At 44.9% G+C, this 15016-nt stretch overlaps 1 protein-coding gene across 1 annotated transcript; it reads right to left on the bottom strand.

The window, feature by feature from the left end:
• Window positions 1-9751: 9751 nt before the first annotated feature.
• LOC115612913 (syntaxin-1B-like) lies at window positions 9752-11405 on the bottom strand. The gene has a single exon (XM_030497791.1). The coding sequence runs from the start codon at window positions 11278-11280 to the stop codon at window positions 10399-10401; it is 882 nt and encodes a 293-aa protein (XP_030353651.1). The 5' UTR covers window positions 11281-11405; the 3' UTR covers window positions 9752-10398.
• Between the last annotated feature and the right edge of the window lie 3611 nt (window positions 11406-15016).

The following is a 15016-nucleotide window of genomic DNA, read 5'->3' as shown; positions in this document are numbered from 1 at the left end:
CTAAAATTCACTCTAAAGTGTATTTCTTACAATAAGGTTCAGCTTAACCCATTAGCTGCTTTTGAAGGGAAAAAATTATTCGTATTTTAAGTCAAAATGAGGACATGGAAATGGCCCTGGACCAGGGAAATGTCTTCATCATTTTCCAGCCCAAATTCATACACACACTGTGTGAAGCAGCTATTGGAACAAACCAAGGAGACGCAACAGCAAACTGTCCCAGATGTGCCTGCTTCAGAGACCACCCTGATGATGCAAGGATGCTCACTGGTCCTGACCAGACTAGAGGAGGTCAATAACAAAGGGTGAGTTTCTTCTATGTGTTGGGACAAGTGCTAAAGGGCAACTCCAGCAGCTACGTCTGTTGCCACCATAGCTCTGTGTTCAGCGGGAAAGCTTGTGTTTCACTGGGATGCACACACAGCTTGTGGGCACATCTGCGGACTGTTTGAAAACACATACTTTGGACTCCACTCTGCCTGTCCCCTACCCACACACCGAAGTCAGTGCAGCGATATGCAGGACAGTCTGTTGCGCCCAGAGGAGGAAGCAGGGACTGTACCCGCTCGAAGGAGGACATGCTGCCTCCATCACCAACCACATTACTGTTGTGCTCCTCCCTGCAAACAGGCATGCAGGTATGAGTCAGGATGAATCACCTGCTGGCAGCAGGGGACAGCTTGCTCTGATTACGACCACGCTGGCATCTGGCTGAAGGGCAGGCGGGCGGAGGAGCAGGTTTCACTGGAGGCACTGCTCCCACAACACAGCTTTCTGAAACAGCAAAGAATACTTGGGCAACACCACAGGGATAAGCAAAACCCATGCATACCCCTTGCTGCATATTTGATCCGTAAAAGGGGTGTTAGAGCCCCAGAAATTCATATTAGCACCTCTAAACTACCCCTTCACTCTTCAGCAGGGCACCAAGCTACCTTGAGCCTCTTGCTGCCTTTAACCTGCAAGCAAATTTGCAGACATTTGCCTTCTGAAGTAATAATTAAAATGACAACAAAGATAGAGGAAGAGGGAGAAAAAAGCCTGAGGTCTCAAGATCCAGTGGGCTCTCATAACAGATGTGTTTTGACAACGAATGCTAATGTGCACATCTGTAAAAGCAAAAATAAAAGACTCCCATCATAAAAAACCCTGCAGCATCCTGGTCACATTTGAATGTGCAAACGATGAAAGAAAGTCCATAAAAATGTCCATCAAATTTACTCTGTTACAGTGGGTTCTCTGCTTTGAAAAAATGTTCCACAGGTGCCCTTGTCACTTCAGTGTGGTTTTTAGTATCAAGATTAAGCAGCTGGTAATTCCTCTGTGCAATGAGATGACCTGCGGCTGAGGCTGAAAACCATGTGGAGATGTCAGACTGATGCTGATATCCCTCTCAATACTGTGGCAAGTCTGACAGCTCCCACGCACTGCCTTCATGGGAGACAGCCCCCAATGGAAAGGCAATGAGCCCAAAAAGATTCATACATCAAGGTATGAAAAAAGCTTACAGTTGCTCCAGGCATATTCTCTTTTATACACTACACAGCTGTAAATGGATGCTGGTAGCAAGAACGAATCACTGAAATGGGGTGTAAATTGGAATTAGGAAGCAAGGCTCTTCCCTGTGGCCAAGGATGGGGAGCCACGTGCCTCAAATGCCTTCTGCTGCAGTGCTGCTGCATCCTGGTCCCTGCGTCACCCGCCACCTCAGCATGGCCTGAAATACTCATGGTTCACACACAGGTACAGCAAATGTTGTGTATTTGTACCACAGCTCAGAGGGGATTTATAGTCGGTATTTTTAGGGGATTATTTTTTATTTTAAATATCATTTGTTACAGTTTTGAAGCCACATACATAGTGAAGAAGCCAATGGAGCTATGTTATTTCATGTTAAGTTAGGATCTGAAAAATATAACTGGAAAGTTATGTATTCCTGTGTCTGTTTCTTAGGAAATGCATGTATTCAAAGCAGCATAGCTAAATAAAGTCACAATGGTAGAAAAAAGACAGCCTGATACCAGGTACTGTTCTGCCCAGTGGATGAGGTGACTCATGGCTTTGCCTGGCTCTATTTTAAGGCACCAGAATATCCAGCCTCTGCCTGAAATGGGGAATGGTTTGCCATGATGCAGATCATTTGTACTTGTCAGCCCCAGCCTCTTTCCTGTTTACTCTCACTAATAAAACTCCGACGTCAGGAGCGAGTTGTTCTGGTACTTGCATTTCAATATAGGCGCTCACTGGGACATCCTTGTTCAGGTTTTTGTCTGTTCTGTGTCTGCTGTACCTTGTTAGCCTCCTCCCTTCAATAAAATCTGGCTTTAAAGCTGCTGGTGATCCTTTACAGTGAAAAACACCATGGCACTTGATGTTCTCTTTCAGCTTCCGCCACCCTTATTTTCCAGACCCGTGTTCCCATGAACCTGTTTTCCCATAAGCTAGTAAGAAATAACTTATTCTGCTTTACAAAAGAGTATAGAAAAATACGTATTAAATGGTGAAAATCTTTAAGAATGAGCTGCAAGCCATTCCTATATACTTAAAACCCAAGCTCGGACAGCAAGCAGCTCTGATCCTTTCATTAAACCCAGAAAATAGCTGATGTGATGGAGCTCTCCCCGAACATTTCGAGTTTGAGAGCAGAAAGAGCTGCACTGGGCACCAAACCCCCTTCTCCTTGCACTGATCCAGCATGCAGCAAATTGTGAATAAATAGAAATCCTTTTCAACACTGTTTTGCAATGTGTTACAATGGCAAATCACCGAGGATTCAGCCAAGAACCGTGGTATTTATCCTGCTTTGTCTGCACATGATTTATACCCATCAAAGACAAGAAGCGGGCTGTGTACAAATAGTGATGAACAAATCCAAGGAAGGTTTCAAGGAGAAATAAGATGGAGTGAAGCACTGAATCTGAACTCTGTGCAGATCAGGCAAGGAACCCAGGCAGAAATGGGGAAATGCCTTAGAAAGGATAATTTCCAGAAAGCTGATAGGCAGCAGGCGCCTGGTCCCGTAGGAGGGAGAAGAACCACGTCCCCTTGGCTGGGAGCATCATGCATGCCATAGGCTGAGGACATATCAGGGGTACTGGGGATGCAGCTGCACTAAAGAGGTGATGCATGCTCTTACTTTGCTCTGACAAGAGATGTCTGCACACTGCAGGGGGACACGAGGGCTCCAGGTTACCTGACCAAACGCTTGTGCAATGAATCATCAAATGTCAGGGAATGGGAACACAATTTTCTAAAGGAAATTCATAGCCCATTTTTTTCCCTCTTGCTGTTAATCCAACTTGAAAAATTATGTATACAGAGTGAGTGAAAGGCTTTACTTAAGATTTCCACTATTAATGCAAATTCTGTAGTGGTTGGCTACCCAGGCTGCATATGTATTGACAAAACCACTAAAATCAACCCCGTTTCCAGAGAACCAGACACTGATCCAAATTACAAAGTTTGGAAGGGTTGCCAAATGAAAAACTACCTGTGAAGTTAGGATTGCACCTGAGCTTTAATTTAGGGACCATCTGAAGCCTTGTTTAATACTGTTCACTCCACGGGCAGCAAAGGTGACTCTGGACTGCATTTTGAAGAGAAGCCACAGCATTGCCATGGCATGTACGTCACACCATGGCCACTGTCCTGTCCCCATGCGTGACTCACTCCTGAGTTTCCGGGTGCTTCAGTAATGCAGATTGCTGGCAACAACATCAAACTGTCCTCTGGATCTGTCTGAACCTTTAGAAACAGCAGTTAAGAACCAAATCATCCCTGGAGAAGCTATTATCTACTCATCTCATCATCTGATGCTGATGTGAGATCCTGGCAGTCCACGACATGCATCCGTTGCTTCCATTCAGAAGTGGTGTGATGGAAAAGTTGTGAGTATAATAAATTGTCACAAATCCTTTTTTTTTCTCTGTTCCATCATGAGTACTTTGCCCTCCCGACCAAGCAGCAACAGCAAATCAGCTCCACTGAAGAACTCCTTATGTCTCTGCTCAGAAAAACACAAAAAGATTTGTGCAGACAAGGCTTCAAGCTCTGGTAATCAGGAATTTCCAGTCTGAGCTGCCCATCATGCTGTTTGCATGATGGTTTCATCCAGCCTGGGCAGCTCAGGACTGTGCTGGTGCAAGCATCTGGTCCTCCTTGGTTTCTGTATGTCCCCACTACTGCATTGCCCCACTGAAAAGCCAGGTTTTATTTATTCCCCTGATATTACAAAGAAGCAGAAGGATTGGAGCAGGCTGTGAACATGTATATTTTTGCCTTGCATTATTGCCCGTGGGAGCAACCTTCTTAGATTAAGAACCTCAAAATATAGGATTTTAAACATATACATTCCTATGAGAAGTGTGGATTGAGTAACTTCAACAGAAGTCGTTGCCCTCAGTATTAAATAAAAATCTAGTCAGCCTACTTACTGTTAATATAAGATTTTAAAGTTACACCTTACCTTAAGCTGAAAATAAGTCTTGCTTTAAATTCAAGACTTGTTTTTACTGCTTAAAATCAATTGGCAACACAGTCATTTCAAGGCAGTGCAGGAAACCAGGCAAAAATTGTGTGTTCATTGGTGATCATTTTGAAAGATTTTAGTTCCTCATTTATGTCAGTGGAGTTGTGGAGATGATGATACTTTTTTACTAAGAATCATAAAAAATGGATGTTCTTGCACAGTGACACTTAAGAAAATGGTAAAAAAATGTGCTTTACGTGCCAAGATCAACACACAAAACAAAAGGAAATATTCAACATGGAAGCAAACAAGAATAAAGAAAAATACCCCTATTCTGATTTTGTAATGAGTAATAAATGGATTTATTGGGGAGCGCAGGAGGCATCAAGCACCTATCTATCTCCCTTTGGGAACAAACATATCCGAGCTGCAGGGATTGGCATGTTGTGGAGCACAGGGTGGGTAGGGACCTTGGGAAACCTTTTGGACCCAGCTGGAGGCAGGCTCAGCCCTCAGGTCCTCCAGCCCCACATGGGGATATTTCCCGCAGCCTGGGCTTGCATAGCAAGGCAAAGTTCCCCTGGTTTCAGGGGTTAATTGCACAGGAAGGACCCGTGAGGATTCTGCTCTCCACGTGTCCATTTGTTCCCAGCCAGGTGCCTGAATTCAGCACTCACAAGATGATTATTCCATGACTCCTCTCACAGCAGCTCATTGTGCATCTTTCTCATGCAAAGCTGCTCAGGCTATGTTGGCACAATTTCACTGAATGAATGGGAAGAGGTTCACTGTTAATGAAAGAAAGGAAAAAAAGCTGAAAAGGCACTGAATGCAAAGAAAATCACCAAAAAATGCAATTGTTTTGGTCTCACCTGGAAGAGGCAATGAGTTGCTACCAATCTACCCCCATTGCTACTATCACCGCTAACTCTGTGTGCCATCTGTGAAGACCCACTAGAAGGCAGTGTTGGAGAAAACTTCATAGAAACTTCTCGTTCAGAAAACTGCAGGTCCACAAACCAAAGGAGTGGATTTTCTAAGATAGAAAGCCAGGTAAAAAACATGAACTGTTTCATCCAAAATTATTTCTGGTAGATTTTGAATGAGTTAACTGCAGGAAGAGGCATGGAATCAAACTTTATCCCTGCAAGGGAAATCCAATAGCAATATTTTAACTCTGGGAAACATAATTTATTTCATGCCTGTTAGAGAAATGCCATTAAAAAAGACCCAAAATTGAGATGCAGCCTGCTCCGTGCTGCCCACACAGACCAGGCTGCTGGGACAGCAAAGACACCCAGTTGAAGTCAGCTCCAAGTAACACTGAAATGAGCCCATTTTGCCCATAAAACCCGAGGATGCAGTTTCCAACCTGTTGCTAGAAAGACAAGAAGTGGCTCCTCTGAATTTCTTGGCAGTGATCCCTACTCCTGCAGAAAGGCTTGTGAGCCAGATCTCTGTGTTTTTCAGAGACAGGCAGCAGCAGAAGATACTTGATGAGCTCTATGAATAGAGTTGTTGATTCACTGGAAAACACAGGAAAAACTGGGGAAAAACAAATCAAGACAATTTAAACTGCTGGCACATTTTGTATTGGTGAATGAAATGTAACAAGTGTTTTGAAGTGATGCAATAACTTGGTAGCCCACACAGACGAATGAATTTCTGATTTGACGTGAAGTATACTTGAATAAAAATACCAAGTGTGATTTGGTACAAAAAGCCTTTTTGAACAAAAAAATGACTTTTTGGAAAATTTCTGGAAATGGAAATATTGGCTGGTGGTTTTCAATGGGAAAATGAAAATATAATTCAATGAAGCTCTCATCTCGTATTAAAATATATAAATATTTTTAATTAAGAATTTATCTTGCTTTTGCGCCAGGGTGTGTTATTTGAGAGCAACTGGAGTACAACAAAAGGGAATTACAGCCCTAAGCAACTGTCCCCTCCAATTTTTCCAATAAACATATATTTCTAGAGGTTTGGCCAAACATGCTGCAAATTCAACAGAACTCAGGGAACTTAGTTCCCATTCAAGAGGCTTTTTACAAGATGCATTAACAAGAAATTCTGTTGGGGGTTATTGGTTGTGACATGAGAAATCAGCAGTGTTGAAAGGATAAAAATTCCATGTTTGAACCTGAATGCACAAGTCCTCCCAGGGTCTCAGGGCAGGAACAACAGATTGTTCAGCTGTTATAATCTACCTCGGCTTAAAATCCCAGCTCTATAGGGTGACTAAATTGTTCTGGAATTATTTTCTTGTCTAAATGTCAGGAAAAGATTTAAATTCTTAAAAAAAGATTATTTTTGATGACATTTCTTCAACTGAAAGACTTTGCATTTGAAAAGCAGTGTGTGTTGCCAGCACAGTTATAAAGGCTCTGTACTCCTAAGCCAGCTCCTAACACATTTTACTGAAAAGTTCCTCTTTTCATGAACCTCATTCTGAGCATGTCATTACAGAACAGAGCTAATGGGTTTGGGTAGCCTGATTTTAGCTTGACATGTTTGGCTTTCTCTTGATTTTCCCTTACACGTGAACTTCCTAAATTTATGATGTTCATTTGGGAAATAATTGAAAAGACCCTCTCATGTATATTCTTTGAATGGTTAAAGTGGGTCTTCCACCTTGGCTTCATCATCTCCAGGAATATTCATAAAGCAAATATATAGAATCACAGAATCAACCACGGTGGAAAAGACCTTTAAGATCATGAAGTCCAACCATTACCCCAGGACTGCCAAGAGCACCACTAAACCATGTCACTGAGGGCCTCATCTAGATGCTTTTTGAACGCTTCCAGGGACGGTGATTCCATCACTGCCCTGGGCAGCCTGTTCCAATGCCTGATCATCCTCTCTGTCAAGAAATTTTTCCTAATATCCACTCGAAACCTCCCCTTGTGCAGCTTGAGGCCGTTACCTCTTGCCCTATCACTTGTTACTTGGGAAAACAGATTGACCTCCACCTCACCACAATCTCCTTTCAGGTAGTTGTAGACAGTGATAAGGCCCCCTGAGCCTTTTCTTCTCCAGACTAAACCTCCCCAGTTCCCTTAGCCATTTCTCATAAGATCAGTACGAACTGGTGACTGCAATAAAGCTTAGAAAATTTGATAAAGCTAAGATACTAGCTTACATAAAAGGTGTAATTTAATTCACTAATATTTAAATTATTTTCAAGTGCATTTGTCTGTAAATAGTAAGAAGTTAACAGGAAATAGCTGAATGCATACCAAAAAGATGTACTGGAATGAATTCTTGTGCAAGAGTGAGCTGTTACCTAATTCACCTGCAATTTAATGATAAACAATTTTTCCTTTGCAGTGTGTTTGCGTTGCAACTTTTTAATGGCAACTGTTAATTCTCATGTATTTATTTTTAAAGTTTGGAGCTATTTCTGTTAATGGGTAACATTTTCTATTTAATAAACTCAGTTTGTGAGAGATTTTGTCCCAGTTTAATCTGGAAATTCATGGGCTTTACTCACTCTACATTTTACTTTCTGTGTACATCAGATTCTGCTTAGAGACCCAATGTTTGTTGGCACTATTCATGTCTAGACAGAGCATTTCAAACTGCTCTTGATATACAGAAAGTCACTACGGCAAATGTGCTCCGAATGAAGTGCCAGCCTTTACTCAGAAGAGAAAGGGAACTTCCCCATCTTGTCAAATGTTCATGCCCACATTACAGTTTTATTAATTACTTTGTTATAGAATAATCACTCTCCATATGAGGCCAATATTTAATAAAAGGCAACCAAGCATCAAAAAAACCCCCCCTCTGATTAGTAAACTCATAAAGTCTTGCAAACTGCTGAAGCCATCGGTGGAAAGACCTGCAAAGCTTCTCATCTTTTTCTCCTATTTCTTTAACTTCTTACTGGTCGTCATAACACAAATCAGGGTTATTTTCCTGTAAATTCTAAAGGCAAGGAAGAGCATGTCACTGGCTGCTGCTGCCAGCAAAGAAGCCAGCGCCTGGGAACCATCGCTTCCGCGCCGGGCTCCAGAGGACAATGTGCTTCATGAAAACCCCTGGGAATACACCCAGGCTGAAAGCACTGACGACAGCACAGGCCTTTTTCCCGTGCTTTATGCGTAATCATTTACTGAGTGGCTCAACTGGTTCTGCAGGGCTGCTGGCACTGGATGCTGCCCGGTGGCCCCAGCCAGGGCTCTCCCGAGGCCGGCGCTCACTCTGCAGAGAGGCTTTTGCACAGTGTGGTTAAATACAGTATGCTGTGTTCAGATGTGCCACCTCCCCTACCTTGCTGAGGGCTTTTTTCCCTTCTCTGTATGTCCTCGGAGTCTGTAAATAGCCGTTAGTGCTTCCCAGGAGGCTGCTTTTGCATCTGCACATTAAATGTGGGGTTTCATATATGATGTAGGGGGTGTTTCCTTCTGTCTGGCCACATGAGATGGGACAGGGCAAGCAGTCCCTGCCCCGTGCTGGAGAGGCTGGCTGGGAGCAGGAGTCACCACGGCACCACAGGCAAGTGTGAATAATGCTCATCCTTCTGCTTGCTGCCTTTATTTGATTCCCGTTTTGGGAAACTTCCTCTGGGGCTGTTGGACAAAAAGGAGAGAAATGAACCAAGAAAAGGCCACTTCTCTTTGAAAGTTTTTTGACAAAACCATTATTCCCAACTTTATCACATCATCCATCATTCGGGAAGCAGAGTCCATGCTCAGTGCTTAGGAAATGGCATGATTGAGGCTGTGTTTGCTCCCCTTGCATGTTTTCATATTCATATCATCTTTAACTACATGATTGTACCTAGTTTTTAGCAACAAACACAACCTCTGGCCTCCTCCAGTGCCATCTGGGATTTCCAAGGTGGTTAATTTGCTACAGAAAAAAAACCATTTCTTCTCTCAGATAAAAAGTTGTGGGTTTTTTTTAAAGAAAATTAAATAAAGACGTAACTTCCATTCACCAAGTTTTGAATGAAAAATTAATATTCATTTAAACCTCACAAACAAAGAAAAGGATAAAGGAAGCAGCAGGAGCGGAGACCATTCAGCCCAGCCCCTAGGGCACCACCGCTCCACAAGGATGAACATTCCTAATGCTGGGAGTCTTCCAGGTCAAGAGAAAATATCCATACAGGGAAAAAGAGGTGCACTCATCAGCCTGAAAATGAAGTTTTCAAGATTCATAAGAATTTAACCTAATAGACACAACAAGAAGTCATTCAGTTTCCACTCTTCATTAGCTTTGGGCTACCTCCTGCAAAGAATAACTCACCCATCCACACAGAGGAGGTTATTGAGAAATTGTTTTATTAAGGCTCAGCTAGAAAAAGAAAACAAACCTAAGGGTGACCAAGGCAGCTGGGACCTCACCCCAGAAACTGCCACACTGCTCTGTGTGTGCCCCACACACTGTGAGGCACCGAGCCATTGGGTCCCCTCACACGTAACAATAAATGTGCCAAAAACTTCAACAGGCTTTTTTTTCCCCTCTCTCCTTTAAATATTCCTAAAATAGAAACAATAAAACTTTTAAGTTATGTTTCATAGTATTAAAAATGCTTTTCCTTGCTGGGGACTGCAGCGCTCTGGGTGCCTGCAGTGCAAGTGTGGTGCCCACACCATTAACCAGAGTGTGCGTGGCCCCTGTGCCGTAGTCCAAAGGTGTGCCTGGTCCCTGTGCTATTGTGCAAGATGTGTGTGGTCCCTGTGCCACCATTCAAGATATGCCTCGTACCCATGCTGCCGTGCAAGGTGTGCACAGCCTTTGCGCCACCATACCACGTTTGCGTGGTCCCCATGGTGCCGTGCAAGGTGTGCATGGCTCCTGCACCACTGTGCAAGGAGTACAAGACAGCAGCAGCTTCTCGTGACACCATTTCTTGCACAGATGCAGGAGGAAAATCAACAAGAGCTGCTGTGAAGCTGTCCCGGTGCAGCACGGGCTCACCGGAGGGTCCCGCTGAGGCAGGGCAGGCAGGCGCAGCAGGCGCAGATGCTGAGCGCTGCTGTCAGCAGAGCCGAGAGCCGCGATGGGCGCTGGTACTTGAAGGCTTTCTTCACCTCGCCACCGGTCTGGGCGACATAGTCAAGGGTGCGCAGGACGTGATGCTCCACGCTGTCAGCAGCCCCGTGCTGTTCGGCCAGCAGCCCCTCCAGCCGCAGGAAGAGCCCGTGCAGCTCCGCCATCTGCGCTTCCAGGTCAAGGAGCTGCCGCTGGCGCGCCTGGGCCATGGCGAGGTGCTGCTTGGCCTTGACCTCCTCCAGGTCCCTGCCCACGATGCGGGGCACCTCGGGGCTCTTGGCCAGCTGGTCCAAGTCCTCGGCCGCCAGGTCAATGCCCGCCAGCTCTGCCTGCCTCTCGAGCTGCTCCTTCAGCCTCTGCCGGTAGCGGCTCTCCCGGGCATAGTGGCGGGCGAGGATGGCGCGGTACTGCTGCAACAACAGCCACCACTGGGTCTGGCGGACGCGGGGCCCCGCTTGCCCTGTCCGCTCCTCTGGTTCTGCTGGTAAAGCACCCAACTGGGGCTGCAGGGCCATGGCCTCACGGGTGAAGGTGGCTCTGGCAGTGCCAAGCCCCCTCTTCTCACGAGCGATGCTCTCCTCGGAGGTGCAGCACAGCACCGTCTGCTGCGTCCTGTTGATGCTCTCAGAGAGCTGCTCCAGCTGGTCCAGCGCCCGCCAGAGCTCGGCTGCCTCCCGCAGCGCCCGGCTAACAGGGCTGGTGTCATCCTGAGTGAACACCGGGTTGTCGAAGCACAGAGCATCCTCATGCGGGTTGCCCTCGGCTGCAGCTCGCTGCTGCAGCTCTGCCAGCCGGTCCCTCATGCTCTGCACCGGCCACCGGCACCATGTGTGGGATGGTGGCACATCAGCCCCGGGAGGGGAGGCGTGAGGCCGGAGCTCCCTGCGTCAGCTGGAGCTGTTAAAACCGTCCCTCCTGGCACCAGAGCAAATATTAATGGAGGAGGGCAGGCCGCCCTGCGTCAGCCGCCCGGCCGGACCCCCCGCACCACACTGGCGGCAGGGAGGGGAAAGGGGTTTTGCTGAGAGGCAGAGTGGGAGGAAGGCAGCCTGAGGCGGAAGGGCTGCCAGCACCTGCGTCACCTCATGTCATGGGACAGGCTCTCCTGGCTCAGCGTCTGATCCTCCCTGTCCTAAGACAAAGGGCTTTTATTCACCAACAAATCAACCCCGAAGTCTGGGCTCCTGGGGGCAGAGGAGGGGGGTCCCCCAGTCTCCCCTCCTGCTGCAGGGCCCTGTGGTGGCAGCATGTCTGCCTGCACCCCGAAACAGGCCTTCAAACAGCTTCAGAGGAGGAAAGGGCACGTCTCAAACACATGCTGCAGCCTGCCACACACCTCGTAACGTGTGTCAAAAAGCAGCTCCTGATGAGGATAGAACAGCTGAAGGGAAATCATCCTATTTCAGTGCTGTTTTAAATTGAGAAGGTGGGATGGAGGCAAAGCTTGGCTTCCTCCCTCACGCAAGGGTTGGCAAGGCTCCGAGAGCCAGACAGTGCCCTGCAACCGCCAGCATTGCAGTGCCCAGCACACGGGAAGGAGCTGACAGAGGGATGGAAGAGGGTGCTTGAGGGTTTTCCAGGCTGGAAACGAGTGTTGGGATAGCACAGTTGTCCTGCACATCAGGGCAAGGTTAGTCCCCACACTGCCGAAACGCATAAAAAAAAAAATCACAATTTCATTCTAAATCATCTGCAAAAATTACCATTAAAAAGAATACTTCTGTAAAATGCATTTCCAAAGTGATTTTGAAGAATAATTGTTCTCTAGCAAATCGATATTTTATATCATATATTTTATAACGTGTATTAGCATATATGACCCAAATGTGTGATGATATAAAGTACATGATATAACACCTATGATATAATATTGACAGGAGTGACAGCAAAGGCTGGTTTAACGCAAGTAAAGCAGCTCTGACAGGAGAGTAATTTCTTCTCTCTAATGCCAATGATGGATGTACTTAGTGTGGGGATTCAGCATCGGTGCAATATAAGTTTGATTTTGTTCTCTGTAACCAATAAGGCAAAGAAAATAAAACAAACCTTCTGTTCCTGGGTGCTGAAGTATGGATGTTGTGTTAAAAAGAAGATACTCATTCATGTCTGGAAGGAATTGCCATTCAGCCCATTTGAATCAGTCAAGTAAGTCAGGAGGTTAACAAGGGGAAAAGGCAAACTAGTATGTGCGAGAGCTGGACATGGTGGGATAGGCTTGGGGGAGCCAAAAATGTAACTTCAAAGGCTTTAAGCCACGGGCAGGCAGGTCTTCCTTGTGTATCTTTAACAGCTATTTTTGAGTATTAAACCACCTATGCCTGATGGTGGCTTTAAAGCCTTTGTGCAGTGGGGGGACGGACAGCCCTAAACCCCTCCCTGCTCATACCTGGGGCAGCCCTGTCGCACGTGAGGGTCATCACCTGAGCCCGGGACCCCCGGCAGCCCCGAGCCTGCACTGGCCGTGCCTCCAAGACAGGCTTACACCAAACCTGGTGCCATCCATCCCTATTGGAAAAGCCCTGTTTAAACAATATTATTGCTGCTATTTAACGAGAGCAGTGATGAAAAAGTAGTTCTTTCTCTGGCATTAAATACCCCTTAAAAATAGGTGCAAGCTCCTCCTGGAACCGGATCTCAATGCCTGAACCCACCAGTGTCCTGCAGTGTCAGAAGAGACCTCCCCCAGAAACCTCTTCCTCCTCCTCGCCTGCTCCGGTGCTGCTCTGCACAAGTCCTATCACCCTGGACAGCATTTTTCACATAGTTTCCCAAGAAAGCATCAGCTGTTTCTCTCCTTTTGCCCAGGAAAATGGTATTTTTGAGCCAGATCAGATGACAATTTGGGTGACCCACCCCCAGTGAGACCTCATGCTTGCCTTTGGCCAAGGTGAGGGTCTCCATCCTGTCGTCCTCGAGATTTGCAGTTTACAGAAGTTTCTATATCCACTTCTAAAAGTTTCCTTTTTAGTAAGTATAAAAGTATCCAGTTGAATCAAAAAGCAATTTTCTTTTTATGTCAAAACCTCAATTTTAAGTATTTTTCATTCTTTTTCATGTCTAAACTACTTATTAAGTAATGCAAAACCAAAGTAAGAGTTTCTCTCTTTTTTTATTAAGACAATCCCCACAGCTGGAAAATGAAACATCCTAGATTACATAAGTGACTTCAAAAAAACTCTAGAAAAAAATCTTTACAAATTTACATTTGTACAATACAAAAACTAACAGCTCATTGCATATAAATATTACATTTGGTCTGCCAACAAGTGGCATCAAAATCCCTGAAGTATTCATTTAAAGGGACCTGAGATAGCGGATGTGAAGATATGGGCATAAATATCACCTGGAAAAAAAAAAAAAATCAATATAGAAAGTAGACATAATTCTAATAGGTTTTTGCATTTTTTGGAGTAATATAAATCATCCAGAACGTGACCTGGAGAGTCTAAACCACATGAATTTCATCTCTCCAACATCAATGGGTGTTTCGAAATGAAGTCTGCTATAATGACTCACGGAGGAATGAATAGCCTGTGTTAGTATTTCTACAGAAAAATAGTCATCAGATGTTGATTTCTGAAAATAGCCGAGCAGCCACCACTCTCTGAGGAGGCATTTTTGGGAAGAGAAATGGAGGATTTGGAGTTTATCTGCCAAGGAGCTAGAGAGCCACGATGCACATGGGAACCCCAACCCCTCCTGCCAACACTCAGGCAGGACCCTGGCTCTGCAGCCTCTTTTTGCAGCTCCTTTTGCCATCCTGCCTGCTTCCAACAGAGCCAGAAATCGGGAAGAACTGCAGTGCTTCCCAATCAAATAACCCAAACCTGAGAAACTGCTCTAGATGTCCATCGGTTTAAATATTTCCCAAGTATTTACACATTTGTCAGTTCCCAAATGTGACTGCAATTATCTGCGAAGTATTAACTCACAAGTGCAGCACTAAGCCGCTCGGTTTTCCTTGAAATTCTCACAAACTCTTATCAGGTACCCACATCCATGCACATAAATGTATTTAAGCACCATTTTTATAATACTAGAGTTAAGGCTGAGACAGCAATTCCACTGGAAATCTAATTTTTCAGGGATTCATAGCACAGTTCTGTACGTTTGCTGTGGGCTGAACATGACATATTAAAAATGTACAAGCTTCCAACAGGTCTTTGCATTTCTAATACTAAAAAAGACAACTTTTAGACTAAATTTTGCAGGCTGTTACTTACTGTACATAAAGGAGATTCTTTTTTTTTCAATGTGTAAACCTCTGATATACTAATATTTGAAAATTATCTATCGCACATGCGCAGTAATTTTCTATAATACATACTTGTAAGAACACAATGACAGCTCCCTACAATACTAAGGATAGATTTATGATTGGATTGTTAACTGCTCCTTCAGTCTATCAATCAGGTAAATAATTTGCATTTTATAAAACTTTGCATGATGGTTTAAGAAAAAAATAAAATAAAGTCAGGAAATGTAAACACACAAATAGGTTTTTAAAACACTGAATTCAGGACGCAGACCAACGACTGC

This window comes from Strigops habroptila, chromosome 9, assembly GCF_004027225.2.
Source record: "Strigops habroptila isolate Jane chromosome 9, bStrHab1.2.pri, whole genome shotgun sequence".
Lineage (NCBI taxonomy): Eukaryota > Metazoa > Chordata > Aves > Psittaciformes > Psittacidae > Strigops > Strigops habroptila.
Note: the sequence above shows the minus strand (reverse complement) of the source record. Positions and strands in the feature narration are given on the sequence as shown.